This window comes from Gadus chalcogrammus, chromosome 3 (genome assembly GCF_026213295.1).
Source record: "Gadus chalcogrammus isolate NIFS_2021 chromosome 3, NIFS_Gcha_1.0, whole genome shotgun sequence".
NCBI classification, from domain to species: domain Eukaryota; kingdom Metazoa; phylum Chordata; class Actinopteri; order Gadiformes; family Gadidae; genus Gadus; species Gadus chalcogrammus.
The window spans coordinates 7996352-8022008 of NC_079414.1; the positions used below are offsets into that span (position 1 = coordinate 7996352).

Below are 25657 nucleotides of genomic sequence, written 5' to 3' on the forward strand. Positions count from 1 at the left end.
CACACACACACACACACACACACACACACACACACACACACACACACACACACACACACACACACACACACACACCAACTAGTATTAAGCATAACCTTAACACCTGTTCCTTCTTTGTAAAGATTGTGCGTGCAGTTCCCATGATTGCAGTCTTTTACACCACAAACTATAAAGTGTGTTCTTTAAGATGCTGTGTTGAGATGTTGGCATTGTAAGAATAATAGAAGAAGAGCCTCTGAGAATTAAGCAGCCTCACAGCCTGAAGTAATGCATGTTGCCACTGAGAAGAGGTTTCTAAATCGCTAAAATATATTGCAATGTCAGGATATGAAGACAGAACATGACAAGAGCAAGACAACCGTAGGATTCAATTATTCAAATGAATTCCGTTTTGTCTGAGGCCCAGCAAGAGAGAAAGAAAAAAATTGAGAAAGAGACAACTGCTGAGACATATTAACAAGGAACGATATAAAACTAGAGGAGGCTTTTTAAAGAATGCTGACCTCGTCCAGTTTCTCCGTCTGGCTCTTGAGCCGACACATGCCACTGGACATGTGGCTGTTCTCCTCCTCCAGCTGCTGGACTCTGTGGAGAGGAGGAGAGGTTAGCTGCAACTCGCACACACAGCTGAGCTCCAAGGTCAACACAGACCCTGGGACTCTTCATCGACCACCGGGTCTGTCCTTAACTACCGCAACATTGTTGAAATATAATGAAATACAAAACAACTTCAAAAATGTCTTTGTTGATTTCTAGTGAAATATATTCTTCAAATGATTTGAATAGTACGCTAATGGTTTTATCTGCTGGGCTGAGAGACAAAAAGAGAGAGATCTAGGGAGGAAGAGAAAGGGATCTGGAGAGAAAGAGAGAGAGATCTAGAGAGAGGGAGAGAAAGTATGTGTATGTCCTTGACAATGTTTGGTTTGGAGTAGGGTGCTAATGTTTATGTGTGTGTGTGTGTGTGTGTGTGTGTGTGTGTGTGTGTGTGTGTGTGTGTGTGTGTGTGTGTGTGTGTGTGTGTGTGTGTGCGCCCACCTCACCGGTTATTCAGCAGCTCTATGTGTGTGTTGGTGTCCCTCTCCATCTTGCTGAAGGCCTCCCGGTGGCGCCTCCCCTCCTCCTCCATGTTGAGCTCTGCCTGCGCCTCCTGGTCCTTCAGCTGCTCCTCTAGCTCGTTCACCCTGACCCCACACACAGGGAGAGACCAGAGGTCGGGACGCAGCACCACCACCTTCACTGCTAGTCTCTGTGTTTAGGGTTTGCTCAATCCATTTGGAGGAACATCAGAATGTTACTCCACGATATTATATACGCACGTTTATAAAATCAATAATTCTGGTCCTTGATTCAGATTTTGCCATTCCCGCATACTCACATATTAGAACATACCGGTGACCGCATAACAATTCGATGCCAGTAATAATGCACCATCAATCTCAAAGAATGCTAGCCTGTGCTGCTTCGCTACCATTTATCTGACTTGAGGAACTATATTGTGAAAAGCGAGGGGGGGAATTAAAGAGGGACTGAACACAAAAATCAATTTTGTTTTTGCTTTAAACTTTAAACTCATATATGATCGTCAACATCGTCATCTATGCCTTTTTATCACAGAAATAAGGAAGATATTAAGTCAAAACAAGAGTAAAATGTGTTTGACAGTTTCTCCAAAACACTACCTGAACATGCCACTCTGCTTCGAACGCAAGTAACGGCCTTTTCAGGATGCCGAAGTGCCTGCAAGTATACTCTTCAACGTCACGACCATGGGACAGCGGGGTGTGTGTGGATGTATAGAGCTCTGTTTGGGCAGTGATTCAATGTGGCCTCTGAGAAAGGGTAAAGCTTCTCAGACCCCTACAGTATAATGCCAAGATGTGTGTGTAGATGTGTGGAGCTTCATCTGAGCAGTGGTTTATTTGAATGTCCTGTGTCCAACTGAGGGTTAATTATAACACTTATCCACAACGACAGCAATAGAAAAGTTTCACAAAATTGCAGTTGGTTGTAACATGGAACAAAATAAATCTCAGTTTTCGAATTCCAGCTAAAACAGTGGGTACACTGACACTTTAACAACGCCTCCCAGCTGTTCAAAAATCACCATGTAATGGAGCATCTGTGAACCAATTCCTATCGTGGCTAATTGCTAAAGTATCTGTTGCAGTACTGAAGCCTGCAGACAAGAGCAGTCAACTACTGTTTTCCCATAGCTAATTAGATGACTCACAGATCCACATTCAAATATCATTTGATCAAACTCTCCAACCTCAAGAGCCTTAAGTGGGAAAACTCACAAAACCCCAAGGATAAAGAAGAACAAATTTGAGCTTACACAAACTAAACCCATTTAGTCTAAATTATAATGATTGTGTTTTTAAACGCGACCGAACATGATGATCAGGCTGCCCTAAAACATCCTGATAACATCCTTCCTCAGATGCTATTTGAGCTGTTTGAGAATTTTCAGTTCATGTCCATGGTCTTCATTACAAAGTAGCCCCTAGTTAACTTCCTATGGCAGAGATCCCGAGGATCAGTGGTCTTCCTGTACCTGTGTACCAGCTGTGTGTTCTCCTGTTTGAGTTTGGACTTGAGATCGCCGCTCAGCAGACTGTCATTCTCCAGCTCTGCCACCTTCTTCTCAAGGAAACCCACCTGGAGGCCGGAGAACAAGAGAGTGCGACACAAACAGGGAGTCAGACAGACGGATTGACAGATCCACAAACAAACAGCGAGACACCTACACTGTAAATGGTCCTACAATTTTCCAAAACAATGAAGAATGTGCACTGTCAATGATCCATGCAGTCCAAAAAACGACATAGTTCAGGATATACATGGTGGTTGGTGGTAGTTTATTTCGCTTATGAGATATCCAACAGGCTGGTCATCATTTAGAATACTCACTACTTCACCAAGTTAGGAGAACACACACACACTTACCTTCTCATTGATGTCCAAATCACAGGAGTCAATGCTATCCCTGAACAAGTCTTCTGTGCTGCCGTGGCTACTGCTCAAGTTGCTGTGTTGGAGCAGCTGCCTGCTCAACACACACACACACACACACACACACACACACACACACACACACACACACACACACACACACACACACACACACACACACACACACACACACACACACACACACACACACACACACACACACACACACACGCAAAGATTAATATCGGTTCAGGAAGGGGAACAGCAGCAGTGGGAATACACAGAGGTGGGAAAAAATATGATATGTATGTGTGTGTGTGTTCTACACTGCTGTAAGGCACATGCACGCTCGGGAAAGAGGGCTGCTGCTTGTACGCACTCAAACCAAGCATTTGTACTCATACACACAACAAAGTTACCAATAAAAAGAAGTTCAGGCACTCATTTTTTAAGATCTTTTTTATTTTTGATTCACATATTATTCACAAAGTATATTTAAGGAATCCAAAAATAAGTTTTAGATGCTTTTCCATTTTTTTTAATAATTGGCCGATTTAATCGTAATCAGAATTTTTCTCTGAAAATAATCGGCATCGGCCCTCCAAAATCAATACCGGTCGGGCCCTAATCTCGATATCTTCAAGCAGAATATCGATAAAAGATATAATATCGCTATTTGTTGACGCAACAATATCATAGTTGCCGTTGCCGAGCTCCAACTCGTCCTCTACATCGGTGGCGCCGCTGTGCTCTCATTTCCAGCCTGCCTGCGTCGCTGTGCTCGTTAACCTGCCTTGCTGATGGGGGGGGAGTGGGGAGTTACCGTGGAGTTACCGTTATTACTATAGCCTACATACCTACTGTTTGGATTTACCGTTACTATTCCTACCGTTCGGATTTGAATACAGTTTGATGGTTGAATAAACCGTGGACTAGACACTGCCTCCGCCTCGTATTTGAGAACATTACAATATTATATATAATATCACGGCCAAAAGCTGGGGGCGCCTCCGGAATATTATGAATCTTATTATGTATTAATCATAATTATATTATCAATTATATTATTCTCCAACGTCTCTGGTTCTTCCACTTCGTCATCAATCTGAATCACAGAATTGAATGGCGACATGGAGCGACACCGGCCGGAGCTGAGCTCCTCCGGAGCGGACCCCCGCCGGACCCTCCAGCGGGTGTCCGGGAGTCCGGAATCAATTTGGGACAATTGCTGTACTGCCTTTATCTGAATAAAAAATAATTAATTTCGAGGCAGCTGCTGCAAGTGATGGAAGAGGTCGGTCGTAGGTACTCGACCCTTTAGTTGCGACAGATTTGAAGCACTCTCTGCAAAAAACCTGATTCTGTCATTCGTCAGACACCTTGTACCCAAAACATTTCCGAACTGTGGAGCCATTTGTCTTCTGCTAACATACAAGCTCCTCTGCGCCGCGTTTGCCGGCGGACTCCATGTTTCTCCCAGCCCTACATACAACCTTGTTCTCTCTCTGATAGATGAAATGACCTAACATTCTCCAGTTCATTATGGAGATGAATGACCAGCAGGGACAAAGACAGAGCAGAGAGAGATGTTGAGAGGCAAGGGGAGGAGGAGGAGAAGAAGGAAGAGGAAGAGATTAGACAGAAAGAGATGCGAGTGGCGAGCACAAGAGGAAGGGCTGGTCAATAAAGCCTGACTAGCCAGTAGACTAGGTTGACCTAGGTACACAGAGGAGAGATTCGCCTCCAAAGAATACATACATCTGCTCCGGTAGCTACACTGTTTCCATTCTGTCCCAATAACTCACGCCCAGAGAGGGGGAAAAGTAGGACACTGCCCATGATGGATAACAGCCAACATGGAGACTCTCGTTAATGCAATAGTACAACAGCGTCTCAACCAGTATCTATGGGTCCTATGGTTTAGGGACACTTCAATCTTCTAACTTTTTATAACATCGTCTCAACCCGTATCTATGGGTTTGTGGGTTTAGGATGGTAGTTGTCATGGTAACCGGTCCAAAGACTAATTTAATACACAGAGCAGCACATACTCTTAAAGCAACAAAACAACTCAATGCATAAAAGGGATTGGCTGACTATAAAATGCTGCTAGCTATATCAACAGGTAAGCCAAAAAACAGTGGGCGTACCTGAATCCTAATAACAAATGAGTCAGGACTAATTAACTCAAAGTTTGATCACAGTACTGCTTACTGTTCCTTGTAACAACTGTGTGTATGTCATCTGTTTGTGTAATAGTGTGGGCGTAAGTGAGGATTAAGTAGAAAATTATACAATCACATGGCACACACACTCACCCCCACACTCACTCACACACACACACACACACACACACACACACACACACACACACACACACACACACACACACACACACACACACACACACACACACACACACACACACACACACACACACACACACACACACACACAACACACTACACACTACACACAACATACACGCACACATACCAACATACCTTCCAAAGGCAGTGCTGGAGATTTTCCGATTGGGGCTACAATAGACAAAAAAACAAAGAAATTATCATCATTTAAGTAAATGACTAAATAGCAGGTAAAATACTCGCGACATGTTTAGCTGCAACCAAACACATTCCTGGAGCAGCACTCTGATGGCAATGTCTATATATCTTGCAATGTAATAACAGAATCCGTCCACAAGTTCCTTTTCCTTTTCATAGTCTGCTTCTACTAACTCTAGCTTCATCTTCCTATACCTTTTTTCTGTACTTTTCAAACCACTTTGCTTCATTCCTAAGGGAACGAGGTGTGATCAGTGCGACTCGGTTTGGTCCAACAGCTCTGCTACCTCAGGGGGAAACTCTGTCCCACCGTCTCCTGGGTGATACAAGTCATCCTACGTATTCTGTTCTTCACTCATGCTGACATGTTTCTGAACATGAATTCTGTGAAAGGAAGTCCACGTAAGCTACAGTTTAAAATGTGGTTAAGGTAAGGGTTTCTATGATTAACAGACAACCATAATATTGCACTATAGTTTCATTTCGGATTCAAATAAAATCTGTTTTGTCAGAGCCCAGTATTGATTAGATATTTATTTTGTAGTCTGTTTATATGCAATAAACAGTACAATAAACACACACACCACAGAGAGGTAATATCAACACTACCTTTCTTTTATTTCTTTTTAAATGGATGGAGATAATTTCGCTGCAATATAGCAGTGTATTCTTTTTTTACACATCCAATTTAGAAAAATTCTGGTATAGTACTGTTACATAAAGTGGATACTGAGGTACATATTGTTAAGCATGCGTGTGTGGGAGAGAGTGAGCTTCTCTATTGCCGACCAGCATGGATAACACGGCTAAGAATAGTCGGCTCTGACAATGGTTAAAGCTGTCAGAGGACTGACGCGCTAGTTTCAAATCTAGACGTTAGATAACACCCTGGATTTATTCTGCATCCAGGTTGACCTTATCCAACACCTCAAATAAAGTAAAACCGTATGCCCTGTATAAAAACTGTCGTCCTGTCTGTGTCAAATACAGCATAGTCTACATGCAAGTGTGTACCACATACATGCATGTTTGCACACAGATACAAACATGTGTGTACACACATGCATTCAAGTGTGTACACACATGCATGCCAGTGTGTATGGTTTGTACCTGTTGGATTTTAGGTTCTTCAGCCTTGCATCCAGGTCGTTCAGCAGGTTGACCTTCTTGCAGCACTGGGAGCAGTAGACGTCCATCTGGTCTCCCGGGCACAGGTGACGCACCTTGCGAGGAGTTTGGCCCGCACTGTACACATAAAACATAGCCGCACAAAAATAATGACGCAACCATACCATCACAGACACACAACACAAATAAGAAAACATGAATTCACCTATTAGGATAAATTGCTTAAGATCTCAGGTACTATTGGCCTATAGTACCTATATAGTTAACCTCAAGCATTTTCCCAAGGGTAAACTGAAGCAGCAAAACCTCCAGCATCTTGGTGACAATAACCCATGGAACGAGGTCCAGGCCCCCAGTGAGTGAGCTTTAAACTCATTAGATCCTGCTGTTTATCCTGACTCTTCGTCAGGAGGGGTTTCAGGCCTAGAGAGCCCCATACATATTCATTAGCGAAACCATGTGTAAGAGGATTAGCTCTCCTCGTCTCCCTGGAATGGCCTGACTGCATCGCGTCCCTGCTCTGCATACCAACCACACAGGACTTAAAAAGAACACAGGGAGAACCGCCTCGGCTGGGCGGTTGGAACCCAAGGGCGCTCGTGTAACTGGAGCTCACCTATTGGCCGTATTAATAGGAATGCAGTTTCAGACTCTTAAGGTCTAGTTTTATAAATGTTAGAGGTCCAGCTTAATGGTCTTAAAGAGCTTACTATTCAACTAAGTTAACTAACTAAGTACTAAAGCCATCTCTCTCTCTCGCTCTTTCTCTCTCAGATGAATAGAGTGTAAATGTTAGCAGTCAGCATGTTATCGAGTTTGTCTGGCTACTTCTCTCGCCTCCACATTCTCAAAGTCATGATCACATCTTTGCTTGTGTACACCTCCATACTCGAAAATGACAAAAAACAAGAAACATTGTGGTCATAATTCAATCAATAGCGAAATATTCAGAGTATATTGCTTTGAAACCCAGTGCGTGCGTGTCTCTTTCCCTCTCTCTCCCACCTGGAAGGGACAGAGGATCCCAGGTCGGAGTAGATGTGGGTGCGGCTCTCGTCTTCAGCGCTGGGGCTGCTGGGAGTGTAGTCTGGCTCTTCCCCCACGCCGTAGTCCTCAAACTGCTCCTCGTACAGAGAGGCAGAGGACCGGGTCGACAGGTCAGAGGTCACTGAAGTGCTGGTGTTACCTCGCCTGAAAGAAGACACAAACACACAGCAGCAGTATGAGTGGTGAAAAGGTAGTCTTTTAACCCAAATATCAAAACATTTCAAATGTTCTGTTCCTGTATTTAAATCATTCTGTCAGAGTTTCAGCATGGTACTGAGATATATTTGATTAACTTGATTCATATCACTTTCATTGCCATATGAATGAGTCCATTAATCTACATATTTGTTAATCATTTAATCAAATTTATTTTATTTTAATTTCTACTTGATAACGTCCTGCTATATTGGTGTTTATCTAAGACAGAAGCAGCGCCTCGGCCCCCTGCAGAGCCCCTGACTCACTTGTGCGTGGGGATGAAGAGCTCCCCCAGGGAGTCCTCCTTGTCCCCCGGCCGGGCCGGCCCCTCGGAGCTGTCTGACCCCTGGGTGCTCCCCACCGCGCTGTCCCTGTCCGACTCCCTCTCCTCCTCCAGCTCCTCCTCGTCCCGGGAGCAGAGCCGACCCTCTGTGGCGGTGTCAGCACTGGCCCGCGTGCACATGATGATGGGACGCGCCCGCGACTCCTCACCGCACTGTCCAAGAGGAAGGGGAGGAGGGATAGCAATGATCATGAAGGCTCACAGTAACAAACAACCAAGCAGCAGGACAAAGCAGGTCGTGAACTCAGAGAGTAGATACCTCAAGTCAGGCTCCATATTGCCTTCCATTAAAACAATATCAATGCAGCCTGACGCAAGCAGAATATGACCTTAACTCAGACTGACCAAACAGCTGGAAGACACAGCGGGGAAAGGGGAGATGAGGAGAACAGGGGGAAACGGGGGGGGAAATCAGAGGAGGAGAGATTAGGGGGAGACAGACCTAAAATACGGTCCGATTTGAGAACTTGCTCTAAATTGCTCCCTACCAGTAAAATGAACAGGTTTTTTTTTTGAGTGATCTTTACATGATTATTACCATATTCTTCCAACCACAGCATACAATGAAGTTGTGTTTTTTTCAATTAGTCTGTTTCAAGTAGTGCTGGGGGATTCTGCCCAAAAAGAATCTATGAATAACAAATATGTATGTTTTTAAAGTTTTTTTTCATTCTTTTATTATTTTCAATAAACTATTTTATTTTTTAAAAAATCGTCCTAAACCATTCATTTGAATTACGATTAGAAATCTTTTAATCGGCCAGCTCTAGTTTCAACCTCTTTGAATTTGACTGTGCACCGGCACAGACTTACATGCAACGTTGTAGTCATAGGATGTAGTCATGTCATCTGACAATCTGAACAGAACAGCATCCTCCACCAGCTTCGACAGCGAGAGAGAGAGAGAGAGAGAGAGAGAGAGAGAGAGAGAGAGAGAGAGAGAGAGAGAGAGAGAGAGAGAGAGAGAGAGAGAGAGAGAGAGAGAAAGAGAGAGAGAGAGAGAAGAAAGAGAGAGAGTGAGATTGTGGCGAGAAAGTGAAAATGAGAAAGGAAATGAGGGGGATTGGGCGGGCATAAATATATCCGGCAAACATAACAAAACAACCAAACGCACCTTCAAAACCTAGCCACGTTTTCTCTCTTTAACTTTCCACTTGACATACACTCAATGGTGTAGTCATAGGATGTCACCTGACAAGGTGACAAGCCATCTGAACAACAGAACAGCATCAGCTTCAAGTGAGAGAGCGAGAGAGAAAGATGTAAGGAATCACTTTGAGGTGTGCCTGACACTCATGAGTTGCTCTGACGAGCATGCAAACAACGTGTGTGTGTGTGTGCAGGACGTGTCTGTGTTCATTACCAGTTGTTTAAAAGAAGAGTGCATACATTTGTGCGTTCATGTGCACCCATCCAAAGTTTGTATGTAATCATGCATTTTCATGTTTAGGTGCTGTGCAATTACAGGTTCGCTCGACCTCAGAGTGGAGACCGCTGCTGGTTTCAAGGGAATCCCTTGGTGTAATGACTGGCATCCCAGACAACACCGTGGCTCTGTAATGTTGGCTCCTAAAAGCACAAGCACAGCTAGACGGTTGCCCTCTGAGGTGTTGTTGGCTGTGTAGTACAAGTGGTTTGTTTGCTGCCGTCTGCTCCTCTCAATTTATACACCTTGTCACTAGAGCCCTGGTGATATATAGGCTGGCCAATTTTATCGGCCGATATTGGCCAATCACAGATATCACGTATCGGCGTATAGGTTTGCCGATATGCGCCGATATGACAAGGTGTCGATTTATGAATGTATTGAGCTCTTTATAAATCCTCTCACGTCGTTGTTGAAACTCTAAATGCTTTAACTGAGCACATCCACGTAAACACTCCCAACAATAACAGTTTGACATCATGTTCTGTCTGAAATTAAGTAGCTCCTCCCCATACTACAGGTTTTTGGTTCCTTTAGCTCATGGTTTTAATGCCATGTTGCTGGAGGGTGAGCAGCAAATCCCAAGGAGCTGCTCTACCCCCACGATACCACTATATATATATATATATATATATATATATTGTGGCAGACTGCAGGGAGGAGTGAGGGGAGCAGTGTATCTGGCAAACTGCTAGCTCCACCCCCCAAGCCTTACATGGACTTCCTCCCTGTAACGATGTCAGCCTGAGGATAGTTATGCAGGAGTGCTTGGGGTTAAAGGGTTAAAGAGCAGGCTACCACATGGGAGAGCCAGAGCCAGGGCTAGCCAACTCCATAGAGCAACTGTGGGACCTTCTGGGAGTACTGTACCACTGCCGACGAGAGAGAGACCGATGGAAGTACCATTGGTCGGAGTAGGGATACGGATTGTACCTTAACAGAGGTGGATGACCCTTTTACCGCCCTGGTGGTTTTTATATACACTGTAAATAAATCACCTTGACTCTGAACTGCTCTGTGTGTTGTGTGGTCAACTGTTCAACTTGGTGGCGTGGAAAACCCACACCCACTGTCCCGCTACAACACACACACACACACACACACACACACACACACACACACACACACACACACACACACACACACACACACACACACACACACACACACACACACACACACACACACACACACACACACACACCCCAACTCCTTATATCCAGTATCGGTCGGGCTCTACCTGCCACCTCAAGACACTTCGTTTGAGGCAATCTCTTCTAGGTTGTTCCTCTCCTGTTCTAAACAATGTGTTTTCTATCTGAAGTGGATTAGTAGGTGGCAATACTTAAATACGGCAAACCAGACTTATAGCGCAACACCCTAGAACACCCTAGAATTCTCATACGTCACAAACTCGTCACATACACACAACTCAATATGCAGTGAAGGGCGGATGATAACAGCGGGAGGTTGAGAATAATGAAAACAATTATGTAGTCGCCGTTACTTTATCGTACAATATGTCCAATAAAGACAGAGGCGGGTACCAAAATCCGACAATTTCAAGATAATATATTCTTCTTCTGAACAATTGTTTACTGTTGACCTTCAGATGTAGATCCTTTACAGTAAATAAACACAACACGTTAACTTCAAGAGTCTTTTAGTAGGATCACGTAGCGGGGGGTCTGGGCCCGGGGAGGGAGGGTAGGGGGTGGGTGGGCTTGTCACCACCCACCCTTGGAATTTTTCATTTTTTGTTCTGTCTCGTAATTTTGTCTCGTAATTTAGCTCATTAAAAAAAATAAGTATAAAAAAAAAATAAAGCATGTTAAATGTAGATGCATGTTTGTTGGTACTGTAGTTCAGTGCACTGTGTGTGCAGTGACCCGCTCATGTACAGTAGCCGTGTGTCCTGTTGAACTCTCTCGGCCCTACCCTCTGCTGTGTTTACACAGGAGCCGGTCTACGCAGGCACCAAGCACTATTTGCATCGGCTGCAGTGACGTTGGCCGTAGATCACAGCTGATGACCTTCCCAAAGTATCCGGGCAGAAAGGGTTCAGGCAACACAGAAATGTGTCCTTTCCTCAAATTAACACTTATATGGCACCAAATAGGTGGTAATATGATCTCTATCGTTTCTATTATTAGCTAACAAAGAGTATTTTCAACTGTATTTTCCATTATAGTCTTTACATCCATCACAGTTTAATTTGCTGTTGTCCTACTTGAAACCACTTCTGCACTGTGACGCACGCATCACACACACACACACACACACACACACACACACACACACACACACACACACACACACACACACACACACACACACACACACACACACACACACACACACACACACACACACACAATATAACTATCTATCTATAGGTAATCAAATGTACATGGTGTATTATGTATTGTAGTAATAGTACATTAATAGTGTAAATGTACATAGTGTATTAACTATTGTTTTAATAGTGTTTCTCTATAACAATATAGCAATAATATAGTAAATGTTCATAGTGAATAATATATTGTTGGAGTAGTGTAGTTACATTGTTAACGTCCTTAGTGTAACATGAATTGTATTAACAGTGTATTAATAGAGTTAATGTACATACTATAATGTATCATGTATTAATAGTGCAATAATAGTGTTAATAAATAGTTTCTTACATATATTGTATTAAACGTTTATCAATCAATTTTGTATCATGCATTGTATGAATACTGTAAATGTACACATTCATTTTCTTTGATTACGATTTGCTGTAGTGTTGAAACTCAAAATATTTACCAATATGTTGTGTGTTATGTCCCAATTACTGAGAAATTACAACAATGAAAAAGAATGAAACACAAAGCAATTTGTTTGTTGCTTTTTCAGGAACAGGAAGTATGCTTTCATCACCATGCTCATGTTTTTGTCTGTTGGAGTAACAAACAAAAAGATACAGAGAGAGGGTGATACAAACACAGAAACACAGACAAAGACACATACACAGACACAGACACAGAGATAAAGAGATACAGACAGAGATTTGTTTGAATTTATTTGCCTGTTGCCACCGTACCTGCCAGCCAAACTCTCTTGGGCTAAGTTCCTCTACTGATTCCCCAAAAAGTATGTAGTTGTTGCAGAGGCACAGAAGGTATTCTTAGAAAACAGGAAATGTCCAAAGAGTCTTCACACGCACACAGAATCTTTGAACAATGTTAAAACAACAGCAATATTAAACTACTGCAGAGAACTTGACAAATTTGAAAAAATAAACTGCTCGGAAACTCATTCAAATGCTTGTACATTGTACATACTCCCCCCCACACCACACACACACCTCATTATATTGTTCTAAAAAAGGGACTGTCCCGACACATATTTTATCACCCTGAACAACAACAATATTGGAAAGGCGGATAATGGGACTCTCCCTCCTTCCCCCTCCTGTCCCTGCCTTAGCCTGTCTGAGGGGCAGAGGGTCAATACACTTTTACTGCTGAGCAAATCATTAACCTGCCCATGTGCTGTGGGCAGAGCATTATGTGGACGGACGTGCATTTCAAGGCCCTATCGATTCACGTTTAGGAGGATAGAGAAGGAGCCGGCTGTAGGTCTCACCATGACTTGGCAGTAGAGTGAAACAAAGCAGAGGCTCTCAGATTGCTCTCATGAATATAAAATATAATATAAATAAAGCATTGCACCCAGGAACTTTGAGCAGACAGCCGATATGCGATTGAAGATGACTCATGCCCAATGAGCTGGTGTTCAGCATTCGTTCATGTTTGATTAAAAATATAGGGATATGCCAAGATATCTGTACATTAGCATTTACCCGTCTTACCCAGATTCAGACGAGTTGTGTAATTCCAAATCCCATTAAAAGTCCAGGAGGAAGGTTTGGTGGGTTAGCATTTGCTTTTCTGATAGCTACTTCCAGTGACTAGCATTTACATGCACACAAAAATATTGTGATTATTAGGCTATCTGTAATAGGCCACTGCCTCAATAATACAGCCGCTGCTTCTGGCTGGGCCGTCTATGAGGAGGACAACCTCTCAGCATTAAGAAAATAGTGAAAATAGTGCCAAACTATCGGTGTGTTTGTGGCTAACGGAATGTGGTTAACTCAAATTCAACGACGAGAACTCACCTCATTCAACGACACGAATTCACCTCATTGAACAACGTGAATTTGCCACATTCAACGATAAAAATTTGCCTCATTCAACAACGTGAATTCCACTCATTCTTTGGTTCGCTCAAGTTAATTTTTTCACTTGATGCTGAAACCCTAGTGCAATTCCCCGCCACACACACACACCATGAGTGTAGTAAAGAAAGGGAGCAGGAGAAAAGAAGAGATAATGTCATCACTCAAGGTAATAGGCTTGACTCCGAGGCATTATCCCGTTCATCGCCCCTCGACATTTCTCACTTGCTTCGTCTCTACCATCGGTTAACATCATCCATTCTTCTCCCAACACGATTCTCACTTTGCTCAGTTTTGTCTGTCTGTCTGACTACATCCTAATTTTATATTCAGTCAGGCTACTGTGAAAAATCCCTGCTTATGGAAACCCAGCTACTCTTCCGACGCAACACACACATCAAAGACACACACACACCACAACCAAAGAACTAATGACTCATCGTGTATCGTCACTTTGTGAGGCAAGAGTGTGGATACGAGAGCTTTGCCAACACAAGGGACATTCAGCCTCCCTACTGAAACTGCCCTGTGTGAGAACAACCTCAGCCTCCACGCTCCTCCCTCTCCATTCAGCTCCAAGGAACACACTGGCACACATTGAAACCCCTTCAGCGCAGGTGTACCAACCAACAGGATTCTGTACACACACATAAGACAGACACACACACACACACCATGCTATCTTACCCGTAAGGCAGACATAGAAACACACACACACACACACACACACACACACACACACACACACACACACACACACACACACACACACACACACACACACACACACACACACACACACACACACACACACACACACACACACACACACACACACACACACACACAGTTTTGCCTCCAACTAATGCCCAGGGGGAGCAGGTAACTGCTTGGGTTACAAGGAATGTAGTCCGGGAACAGAGGACAATGTAGGGAGGAGAAGGGTACTGGAGACACTTGGAACATTGTAAAGGGAACGCACACCACAGCCACGTCCAAACGCACACAGCGTTCATTCGTTTTACTGACGCAATGGTCAGTAAAATGTAGTTCTAAATGGAAGACAAGAACCATGAAGAACAGGCCCAACCGTTGCTGGTGTCAGAGAACATAATGATACGCACAAACTGTTGGAGCACAAGAGACATACATCCTTTTAATGTGAGCATGCGCGAGTTACTTTGCCATTGGTGTATTTCTTAAGTTTCTTCCTTTGTAAGAACACACAGACAGCCAGGGGATCTGATGAAAAAGGTAATCTAACCTTTACTGTGTGTGTGTGTGTGTGTGTGTGTGTGTGTGTGTGTGTGTGTGTGTGTGTGTGTGTGTGTGTGTGTGTGTGTGTGTGTGTGTGTGTGATCCTTCCATTTTGGGACACTGCAATTGATAATATTTGGAAAAATAAAACAGCTACAATGTGTTTGTGTGTGCGTGATCCTTTGGGAAATGTAATCCTATACAACTGTGATACTATCTTAGAAAGATAAAAAAAAACTAAACAATATTTGCGTGTGCGTACGCATGAGAACGCAAATGAGGGAGAAAGACAACACGTGTGTGTGATAATCCTGTACTAAGTGCAGTTGTTAGCTGACAGTGTCACGCCCAACACAGACTATGCGTGATTGCCTGCGTGTTATTGCATGCATGTTATTGTTATGTACCATTCAACGACTGTGTCTGTTGGTTAATCCCTTGGTCCCTTAGGTTTCACCCACCTGTTCCAACTATGAGCAACGAGTGTGGAGCAACTGATCGTGTTTAACCAGCCACACCGTTTAGCCTGCTGCTTCTTACCAAAACAAGGAAGCCGCAGAGAACTCACATGAGTCACAAATGCACAATCTATTTAGATGAGGATATTTCCTCTCATTATTGCCATCGCTGAGATGATCAGATTATGTGGAACCATGCATATAGAATTAGCATTAACCCCAACAGAGACCCTTTTGACAATGCTCTCCCATAAACTCCCCGAGGATTGTGTGTGGAATCAACTTCTGACCATTCAAATAATCTCAATGTTCTCGCCTCGACCGACGCTTCGCTGTTGTCCTCTTGAACCGACGAGCCCCCCCACCCCCTCTCCTGTGTGTTTGTCAGCAGCTCCATTGTGTGTGTGCTGGAGGGTGGGCCGGCTGTGGGTGAGAGCAGTGTGGCGGCGGCCGCGGTCGGGGCAGACACTCAGCAGGTGGTCTGACCCCCGTTCCACTACAGCTGCCTGACCCCGCTGGCTTGAGAAAAGGCTCCCACAGTTCAGTCCTAATCATGCTTCCACTGCTATGGGCCCAGTGCTAAATGTTCTGTCTTGGGGAGAATTCCCTCATATCAAAGAAAAACTAATAATGATCAAATGAGAACCTTGTGTCCCTTGTGCACACAAATGTGGATTTTCAAGGTAGATAACGAGTCCATACGCTCCAAGTAAAGAAAATATACTTCTTCATTCATAGAACCCAAACACACAATCTTTTCAGCAAGCAGGGGGGAGTATTGTGCGATGAAAATAACTACTCAACCTTTTATTTTCTTTCCATCATTTAGAGAACCAACCTGTTGCACAGGGACCGAGCAGCGTGCGAGAGTTGGTAGTGCTGTGGATTATACTTCATTCATCTAGACCAGCTCAGCACGGATAATCGAGTTATTGTAGACCTACTTATCCACCACACGGTACCCATATCAAATGACCCGGGCCAATCTGGAAACACAAAAACTGAGGTTTAACAATAGGCAGGAATGCTCTTAAAGGAGTTCAGTTGCGGAAAAATAGAAGTGTCTATTTCCTTTTAAAGACCTAGTGCAGCTTAATCTTATTATTAGGGCTGAGTATTGCCAGGTACCTCACAATTCAATTCAATTTGATTCTTTAGGTGTTCATTCGATTCGATTCGATATTGATCCAATTGCTTCGATATCGATTCAATAATACGTGCAGATGACAAAAAAAGACCTAAATATTATTTAGAATGAACCAGTTCATAATGAATTAACCATTTCATTGTGCTTTTACTATCAAAAAGGGAACACACCATTGTATAGTATTGTTCCTGGGCTAAACTTGCAGCATAAAAGTAATAATCATAACATGGACAAATGTAAAAGGGCATGTACATTTAGGCATACTCGCTTCTAGATTACAATGACTGGGTATGCTTTTTATTTTATTTTATTATTATAAATTTTCTTTGCAAACATTTAAAAGAGGAAAGTTGGAAATAACGAGCATAACTTGGTCTTTACACTCAAGATAATTGTATTATACTGGAAAATTGTACAGGAAGAAACGCTTAGAAAACAAATGGGGCTACAGAAATAGCCAGCTCAGAGTTTCCTCATCATCACCATGGCACCTGTTTTATGTACAAAAGGATGAAGGGTGGACACAAACCCAGTTTAAAGTCCATGAGAATATTGTGGCTGTTCACAATGTGCTGTCCTGTAATACAACCAATCCAAGTCTTTGTTGTCATCCTTCCCATAAATGGTTGAAGTTTCCGTCTGGTTCAGTCACAGTTCACAGTCACAGCCCCATTTTTACTTTACTTACTTAAATTGACACTCACACACACACGCACGCACACACAAAAGATCATTCTATATGAAATTGAAAGATTCTGAATAGATATTTCGAATAGTAAATTTGTCCTCGTCTTTTCGTACAATCTGCACCTTAAATGTTCCAGACACGATAAGAAGCATAGTCAAAGTACAGAATTTGTATTCACTATTTGTACCAAACACAGTCAGAAGCAAACATAGCCCAGTGCCACAGAGAATAGTGCGCTCACCTCAGTCCAGTTGTTGTAAGAAGACCAACACTAGCCGGTTTGCTCTCCCTCTCTCTATATATCTCGCCCTTAGCAGGTTCCCCAAGCATTGCTTTGCTCTCCGTGTCTCAGTGCCTCTCCCCTCACATGCCCTGCGTCATTCTCTGGTGGTACACTATATGTCAGCCTTGCTCTCTCCAACCGGGCTCCTAATTAATCCCATTACCGTCAGGGAGATGTTGAACCGAAACAGAACTGTCCGCATGGGCCGAGAAACGACGAGGTAGAGAGATCACAGAGACAGAGACAGAGAGAGACAGAGACAGAGACAGAGACAGAGACAGAGACAGAGACAGAGACAGAGACAGAGACAGAGACAGAGAGGGGAGATGAGCAGAGGACTGTAGAAGATATATGCGATCAGACAGATGGTGTGAGATTGTGGTGTGAAATAGACAGAGTGAAAATGAGAAAGGATATAAGGGGAGTGAGGCAGGCAAAAATATATCAAACAAACATAACAAATTGCACGCATACATACCAACCTTCACTGCATTCATTTAACATGCTGCTTGTTCTATCATGCACTTCTGACTTTCCTCCATGTTTAACCCACATGAATACGTTCACACGCACACACATACCCACCCCCACATCCACACCCACACCCACACACACCCACACACCCTCCCTCTCGGCTCCCCCTTGTTAGCCCAGTTAGCATGGTGCAGTCTCCCCTCTCCCTCTTACCCCGTGTGTTAGTAGGTGGGGGGCTCCATGGCTCCCCTGCCCCCACGCTCCAGCAACGAAGCCTTCGTCAGCTGAACTCATCCAACCTCCCCGTACACGAGAGGCAGTGTCCCGCCGCCTACGGCCACACGCGCTCACACGCTAAACACAGCACCAGAGCAGGTGCACCTTCTACCGCGCGGGGATAGTCCACAGGGAAGTCCAAAGGCAACAGTCCCGAGAAAGAGAGAGCGACTGAGAGAGAGACAGAGAGAGAGACAGAGAGAGAGACGGAGAGAAAAGCCGGTGGTGTCCTCCTGTTTAGAAACACTGCACTGGCTGGCTGGATCTTCCTACGCCAATAGACTGCAAGTGCCAATACAAACGGACACACACACACACGCGCACACAAGTACCGACACACACAGGCACACACAAAACACACTTTTCCCTTACTCTCTGGCTGGTACGCCGGCTGCCTGCAAACACACTGGTGGACAGCACTGCCTATCAGGCAACAGTTGTTGGATTCATGGCTCCTCCCTCACCTCCTCCTCCTCCTGTGGGGGTGGTTGCTTAGCAACAGGCCTGGGTGGGCGGGGCCGAGTGGCTCCTCACATTGCTGAGCACTCTTCTCGAGGCTGCCGCCCACTCAGGCCATATTTGCATATGAAACCCCGCCTGCAATCTGCCTGCTAGGGACAGAGCCGCTGGCTGTGGCGGGGAGCAGGAAGGAGCGGCCAAGTGACACATTGTGGCCACTTAAACGGCTTCTCTCAATGATGCCACGGCAGCAGCTCTGTTATGAGGAGAAACTAGGCAGTCATAAGGGAGAAGGGACAACGGACATGACCCGTCGTTGTCTTATAGTTGCAATAGATAATGTTGCAATAATAATACAGCCAACCGCTTCTTTTACCAGCCAACCCATTTCAGTTCTCCTCTTTGTGGATTCCGCTTCTATTGCTCCAGTTCACCTTTATATCACGATGTCTAAAAGTGGTTGTTCCTTCCTCTTTCCTCTCCTACTTCCTCAATATAGCAGGTTAATGTTGAACTCGGAGTGTGCCTCTCTCTCTCTGCTGAATGATTAAAAATGTATACACAAAAGGCATTGACCAGACTATGAGTGCACTTTGTTTATTAAGCAATGTGTCTTTGTTAAATCCCATATCATAAACATTCCTTCAACACTGCTCACCTTCTATGTTATGTGTTTTCATAATGTATTCCATTAGTAAATTGTCCGTCTCAATCCAGAGATAGGTTCAACCTGGGTGCTTTCCACATTTTGATATACCTGTCATCCTGACTCTGGATGGCTTGGTAGACACGCAAAAAAAGAACCACGGACAAACATGTTTCACATTGAATGCCTTCTCTTACTCAACATATGCTCTTCAAACTCACTTTTCTACGTAGGCATGTAGAAGTTGACATTTTTGTACATGACACAACGTCTATATATCTTTATGATGGATGGAGCTGTCAAGGAGGTTTCTGAAGGTAGCTGATATCAGGTGGCCTGGGAACCATATGAATCTGCGAGCTCACGTTTTATTATCTGGCAGATGGTCTGGCCTCTCTTCCGGCGTCAAGACAGGTTCCAGCCAAACCGGGCCCGGGTCGGGCCAATCACAAATGCTTATCTGATATGGGCTGGGTTTGATATGATGACCAAGATGGCTTCCACTGATATGCAAAGGTCTGTTGAATCCGCTATGGTGGCAGTATATAACAAACTCGATGGTATATTTACTCTAAAAGAAGATGAAAACACTGTAATTAAAGCGTTTGTTGATAAGAAAGATGTGTTTGCCATACTTCCAACAGGATTTGTTCAAATCCAAAGGTAATTGACCAATTATACGCCCAGTGCTACGTCATATGTTTCGTTGCTCTGATTGTTTGCAGGTCTTTCCAATGTCGTCAAGAGGCATTTTGCACTTCGCCCGGTGATAACGAGTGTTGATCTGGGCTGCTGGCCCAGACAACATTCCCGGGAGTGTGCTCAAAGGATGTGCAGACCAGCTGGCAGATGTTCTCACGGACATCTTCAACATCTCCCTGAGCAGTGCCAACGTCCCATCGTGCTTCAAAACTACCACCATTGTCCCTGTGCCAAAAAAGTCACCTGTGTCCTGCCTCAACGACTACCGCCCCATAGCACTCACTTCTACCATCATGAAGTGAGAGGCTGATCCTGAGAGAGGCTGATCCTGAGGCACATAAAGAGCCTCCTGCCTCCCACCCTAGACCCCCTGCAGTTTGCGTATCGAGCAAACCGCTCTACCGATGACGCCATCTCAACCACCCTTCACCTAGCACTCACCCACCTGGAAAAAAAGGACACATATGTGAGAATGCTGTTCATAGACTTCAGTTCAGCATTCAACACAATCGTCCCCCAGCACCTGATCACGAAGCTGGACTTGCTGGGCCTGAACATCTCCCTCTGCAACTGGATCTTGGACTTTCTGACGGGGAGACCCCAGACAGTCCGGATCGGGAAAAACACCTCCAACACCACCACTCTGAGCACAGGGGCCCCTCAAGGCTGTGTGCTCAGTCCACTGCTGTTCACACTACTGACGCACGACTGCACGGCGCTACACGGCTCGAATCACATCATCAAGTTCGCCGACGATACGACCGTGGTGGGTCTGATAGAAAAGAACGACGAGTCAGCTTACAGAGAGGAGGTGAAACAACTGCTAACCTGGTGCAAAGTCAACAACCTGTCCCTGAACGTAGACAAAACCAAAGAGATTGTTGTTGACTTCAGGAGAGCACAGAGGGACCACGAGCCGCTGGACGTTGATGGCTCCCCGGTGGAGATCGTGAAGAACACCAAATTCCTTGGTGTCCACCTGGCCGAGAGCTTAACCTGGTCCCTCAACACCGGCTCCACGGTTAAGAAATCCCAGCAGCGCCTCCACTTCCTGAGAAGGCTGAAGAGAGCCCACCTCCCACCCCCCATTCTCACCACTTTTTACAGAGGGACCATATAGAGCATCCTGGGTAGCTGCATCACTGCCTGGTTCGGAAACTGCACCAAACTTGACCGCAAGAACCTGCAGCGAGTAGTGAGGACAGCTGAGAAGATCATCGGCGTCTCTCTCCCCTCCATCTCAGACATTTACACCACTCGCTGCATCCGCAAGGCAACCAGCATTGTGGATGACCCCTCCCACCCTTCACACAAATTCTTCTCCCCCTTTCCGTCTGGCAGAAGGTACCGGAGCATCCGGTCCGCCACAACCAGACTACAGTATAGCTTCTTCCCCCAGGCCATCCGACTCCTCAACTCTAAGGGACAGATCTGATCATCTCTGTTACCCGTGGTTTATGCACTATTGCACTATTGCTTTATATTCATATTTATTATATTCATATTTATATTCCCGCACTACTCAGACAGTCATATTTATATTTATATTCCCGCACTACAAATTCCACACAGTCACTTTACTGGTTTGCAGTTATATGTAGCATGTTGTTGTTGTTGTTGATTTTTTGTTATTATTGTCGCTCTATGTTGCACCTTATGTTCTTGGGAAACGCTATTTCATTTCACTGTATACTGTGTATATGGCTGAAATGACAATAAATTAACTTGAATCTTGAATCTTGAATCTTGATACTCCTCCTTTGGAAGAGACGTAAAACCGAGGTCCTGACTCATTGAGGTCATAGAAGATCCCAGGGCACTTATCGCAAAGAGTAGGGGTTTCCCCGGTGTCCTGGCCCAAACAGGCTCATTCAATCTGGCCCCCTAAACATCCTCCTGTATAATTGGCTGACTCATTAATTCCCTCACTCTCCACCTCAAGCTGGTGTGTGGTGAGCGTTCTGGAGCAGATTGGCTGCCGTGCATCACCCAAGTGGGTGCTACACACTGGTGTTGGTCAGTGACGTCCCCCCTTCACTGTAAAGGGTCTTTGAGTGTCTAGAAAAGCGCTATATGAATTCAATCCATCATTATTTATTACTTGGTCTGGCAATGTCAGGCTAGATATCAGGTACTTTGAGAAAACAAAGGTTTTGTCTTTACTACAACGCAACCATTTCCCTTATATTTTATGGGAGTTTCCCAAATCTGTTTAAAATAGTCGGCACAGTGCACATCTTCTGTATGTCGCACAATTCAGACATCGTCAACCTATTGCAGTTCATTTAAGGCAATATCAGAAAACCTATTCCTTCTCCGCCTCTCTCTCCGTATAATGCTAACATACAACTTCATACAGCACCACTAATCTGTGGATACTGTACGAGCTACTGCAGCCTTTATGCTCTGCGTGCTAGAGATTGTTGCGCTAGTGAAGTAACTCAGAGTTACGTGGAATGAGAGGTTGAGCGGATGAAAGGAGTCATGAAGGCTAGGGTAAAATTGGGTTATTATGCGGAAAGGAATGCAGCCTCCCTACTTATAGACCCCCAGCACAACCACCACCACCACCATCCTCTCTCACTTTCTAAGAGACTGTTTGCCGGTCAACCAAAGGCACGCACATCACTGTTTGTTTATGTGCTACTTGTTAGAAAGCGGTCTCCTTATTTCCCCTCCCTACAACACACACATGCACACAAACACTTTCACAACAATGCCTGCCGTTTGCCATGCCAGCATGCAGAGTTACGGCCATGCTTTTCACCATTGCCAACACAGTTATTTTAATTCTATTCAGTGAGGGGATGGATTTATTAGATTACTCTTCAGCAAAGGGGTTCAACGAAGAAGAACTGATGAGGGTAATTGCTGAGAATAGATGGTTATGGCTGACCCAGGCCAATATAGAGAGCACAAAGGAACATGAGCCATTTCTGCCTAGAAACTATGGATGGGAAATCATTCAAGTCGTTGTTGTGTGAGAGTCTGATTTAATGATGAAAGACATGAGATAACACTTCAAACACCCAACACAAACCATCACAGTGCTTGTTTTGCTCTCATACAGAATTGGAGAGGGAAGGAGCAGGTGCTAGTGGCATATAAAAGGAGGTAGAAATACTCTTCTGGGTACACTTAATAGGCTGTTTGTGTGCATGGACAATGAGATGTTGAGGGTGGAACAAGTATGCCCGCTCCTCGTATGTTAATTCAGAAGGCCTGAGAGGTCTTGAATGTCTTGGGAAGAGTAAGGAAGTCTGAGGAACAAATGCTGATTATGGGATTTTTAAGGGATGAGTAAATAAACAAGTAACCATGTTTCAGCCTGTATCTGCCAAATGTATCAATGGAAAAATGGCTCAGTCAATCATGTCTAGGCTCGGCAATGTAAACTTATGCCGCTTTTCCACTGCATGGTACCAGCTCGACACGACTCGACTCGACTCAGCTCGCATTTTTTGCGTTTCCACCGCAAAAACATGGTATCTGGTACCTGAAGTGGCTGCTTTTTCTAGTACCGCCTCGCTCTAGGTTCCAAGCGGCTGAGCCGATGCTAAAAGGTGAAGTCGGCAGACGGCCGGCCACTGATTGGCCAGAGAGTGTGACGAATTCACGAGAGCGACATGGCAACCATGCTGGTAACAGCCATAGCAGCGCCGCAGCCAACATATTCCACTTCTTCAACATGCCAGCTAATAATAGTAATGTTATCGATGTCCTCCATTGTTGTTATGTGGGTTCTGTCCATGTGTGGGTTGCGTAGGTGTTGTTTGCGTCGCGTACAAAAATACGTCACGGCCCTTTCGCGCAGCCGACCCCGCCCACGTCCAGGGGGTACTATTTGCGTTGGAAAACGACCCGTGCTGCTACCGTGTCGAGTCGTGTCGAGTCGTGTTGAGTCGAGTCGAGTCGAGTCGAGCTACATGTGCGGTGGAAAAGCGGCATAAGAGAAGGTTCTTAACTTCTGTCAGTACAGATTTTCCACCCGTTTTCTCTCCCCAAATTTTGTTTGAACAATTTCTGTATGAGTTAGGGTTAGGAAATAAGATATTAAAGAAAAGTTAAATAAAGTAGAATAGAATAACTTCTCGTTTTTTTACAGCTTTTCTGCTCCAAAACGAAGGAAATTTGAACTGCGTGCGCTCCGACTTCACAATAGGGGGACTTGTTTGCATATTTATTTTAGAAGAAATCTGTCATTATCCATAAATGGTAACATAGATTGAAAACTCCCTAGCCAAGCATTTTTAATGCTAAATTAAAACAACACAATGAGGCAGGGCCACTCCCCAAAATCAGGATGGACAATATAAATTCATAAACAAAAAACTAAAGAAGTGCCTTTTACCATCTAAGGAACATTGCACGGCTTCGCCCAGCGCTCACCCAGCAGAATGCAGAAGTCCTTGTGAATGCATATGTGACATCCCGCCTCGACTACTGTAATTCCATCTTGTCTGGAATCCCAAATAAGCTACTCCACCGGCTCCAACTCATCCAGAATTCTGCAGCAAGGATTGTAACACGCTCTAAATCCACCAGCCATGTAACACCATTGCTTATCCAACTGCACTGGCTTCCAGTAGCCTACCGAATTCAATTTAAAGTCCTGCTCCTGACCTACAAGTCCCTACACAACAATACCCCCACCTACCTCTCTGACCTCCTGGAATCCTACACTCCTGCCCGCTCACTGAGATCCTCCACAGCAGGCCTACTGCATGTCCCTAAGGCGAACCTCAGCACCCTGGGAGAGAGGGCTTTCAGCTACATCGCCCCCAAGTTGTGGAATTCACTGCCAGACTACATCAGACACTGTGACTCAATTACTGACTTTAAAAGCAGACTTAAAACTAATTTCTTCAAGATAGCTTATGGACTGACTGACTGACTTTTATTTTTCTTATTTCTATTTATTTCTATGAGATTATTGTAATTGTAATGAGATGATTGTTTGTGAAGCGACCTTGGGTGTCATGAAAGGCGCTTGAAATAAAATGTATCATTATTATTATTATTATAAACAAATGTTTTATGTGATGATGTCATTTGATAAGCCTGGGTAACCAATTGATTCAGACTGGGACAGGCTTAAATGTTTTGGGGCCAAATTTCATATAGCAGATGTAATGTTCCCTAGTTGTTACAAAATCAAGCAGGACTTCCATTTGTTTTTCCATTGCTGAGCAGTACGATATATACATCACATCAATGTCACATTCCCCATGGTGCCTTTAAGACTAGAGATTAGTCAGTGTATCCAATCCTTCATGCCAATAAAAATAGCCACATCGTTTCTTTGACTCTGTAAATAACACATTTGTTTCTGTACCTCTGCTCATTAATGTCTTGTCTTGTCTCATTGGCATTCGCTAATA

The 25657-nt window shown here is 44.3% G+C and overlaps 1 protein-coding gene across 3 annotated transcripts in view; it reads right to left on the reverse strand.

The window, feature by feature from the left end:
- The window catches only part of rab11fip4b (RAB11 family interacting protein 4 (class II) b), a 50616-nt gene that overhangs the window by 9264 nt on the left and 15695 nt on the right, over positions 1–25657 (reverse strand). For 2 of the 3 annotated variants that reach the window (XM_056585743.1, XM_056585745.1), the window contains exons 4-11: positions 8162–8391; positions 7656–7841; positions 6633–6767; positions 5460–5495; positions 2950–3049; positions 2558–2661; positions 1044–1184; positions 504–585 (exon numbers count right to left, since the gene is read on the reverse strand). In XM_056585743.1, coding sequence (XP_056441718.1) covers positions 504–585; positions 1044–1184; positions 2558–2661; positions 2950–3049; positions 5460–5495; positions 6633–6767; positions 7656–7841; positions 8162–8391 — 1014 coding nt within the window. Of the gene's footprint in view, positions 1–503; positions 586–1043; positions 1185–2557; positions 2662–2949; positions 3050–5459; positions 5496–6632; positions 6768–7655; positions 7842–8161; positions 8392–18406; positions 18881–25657 lie in introns of those variants that run through there. The other variant, XM_056585746.1, reaches the window with a different exon arrangement.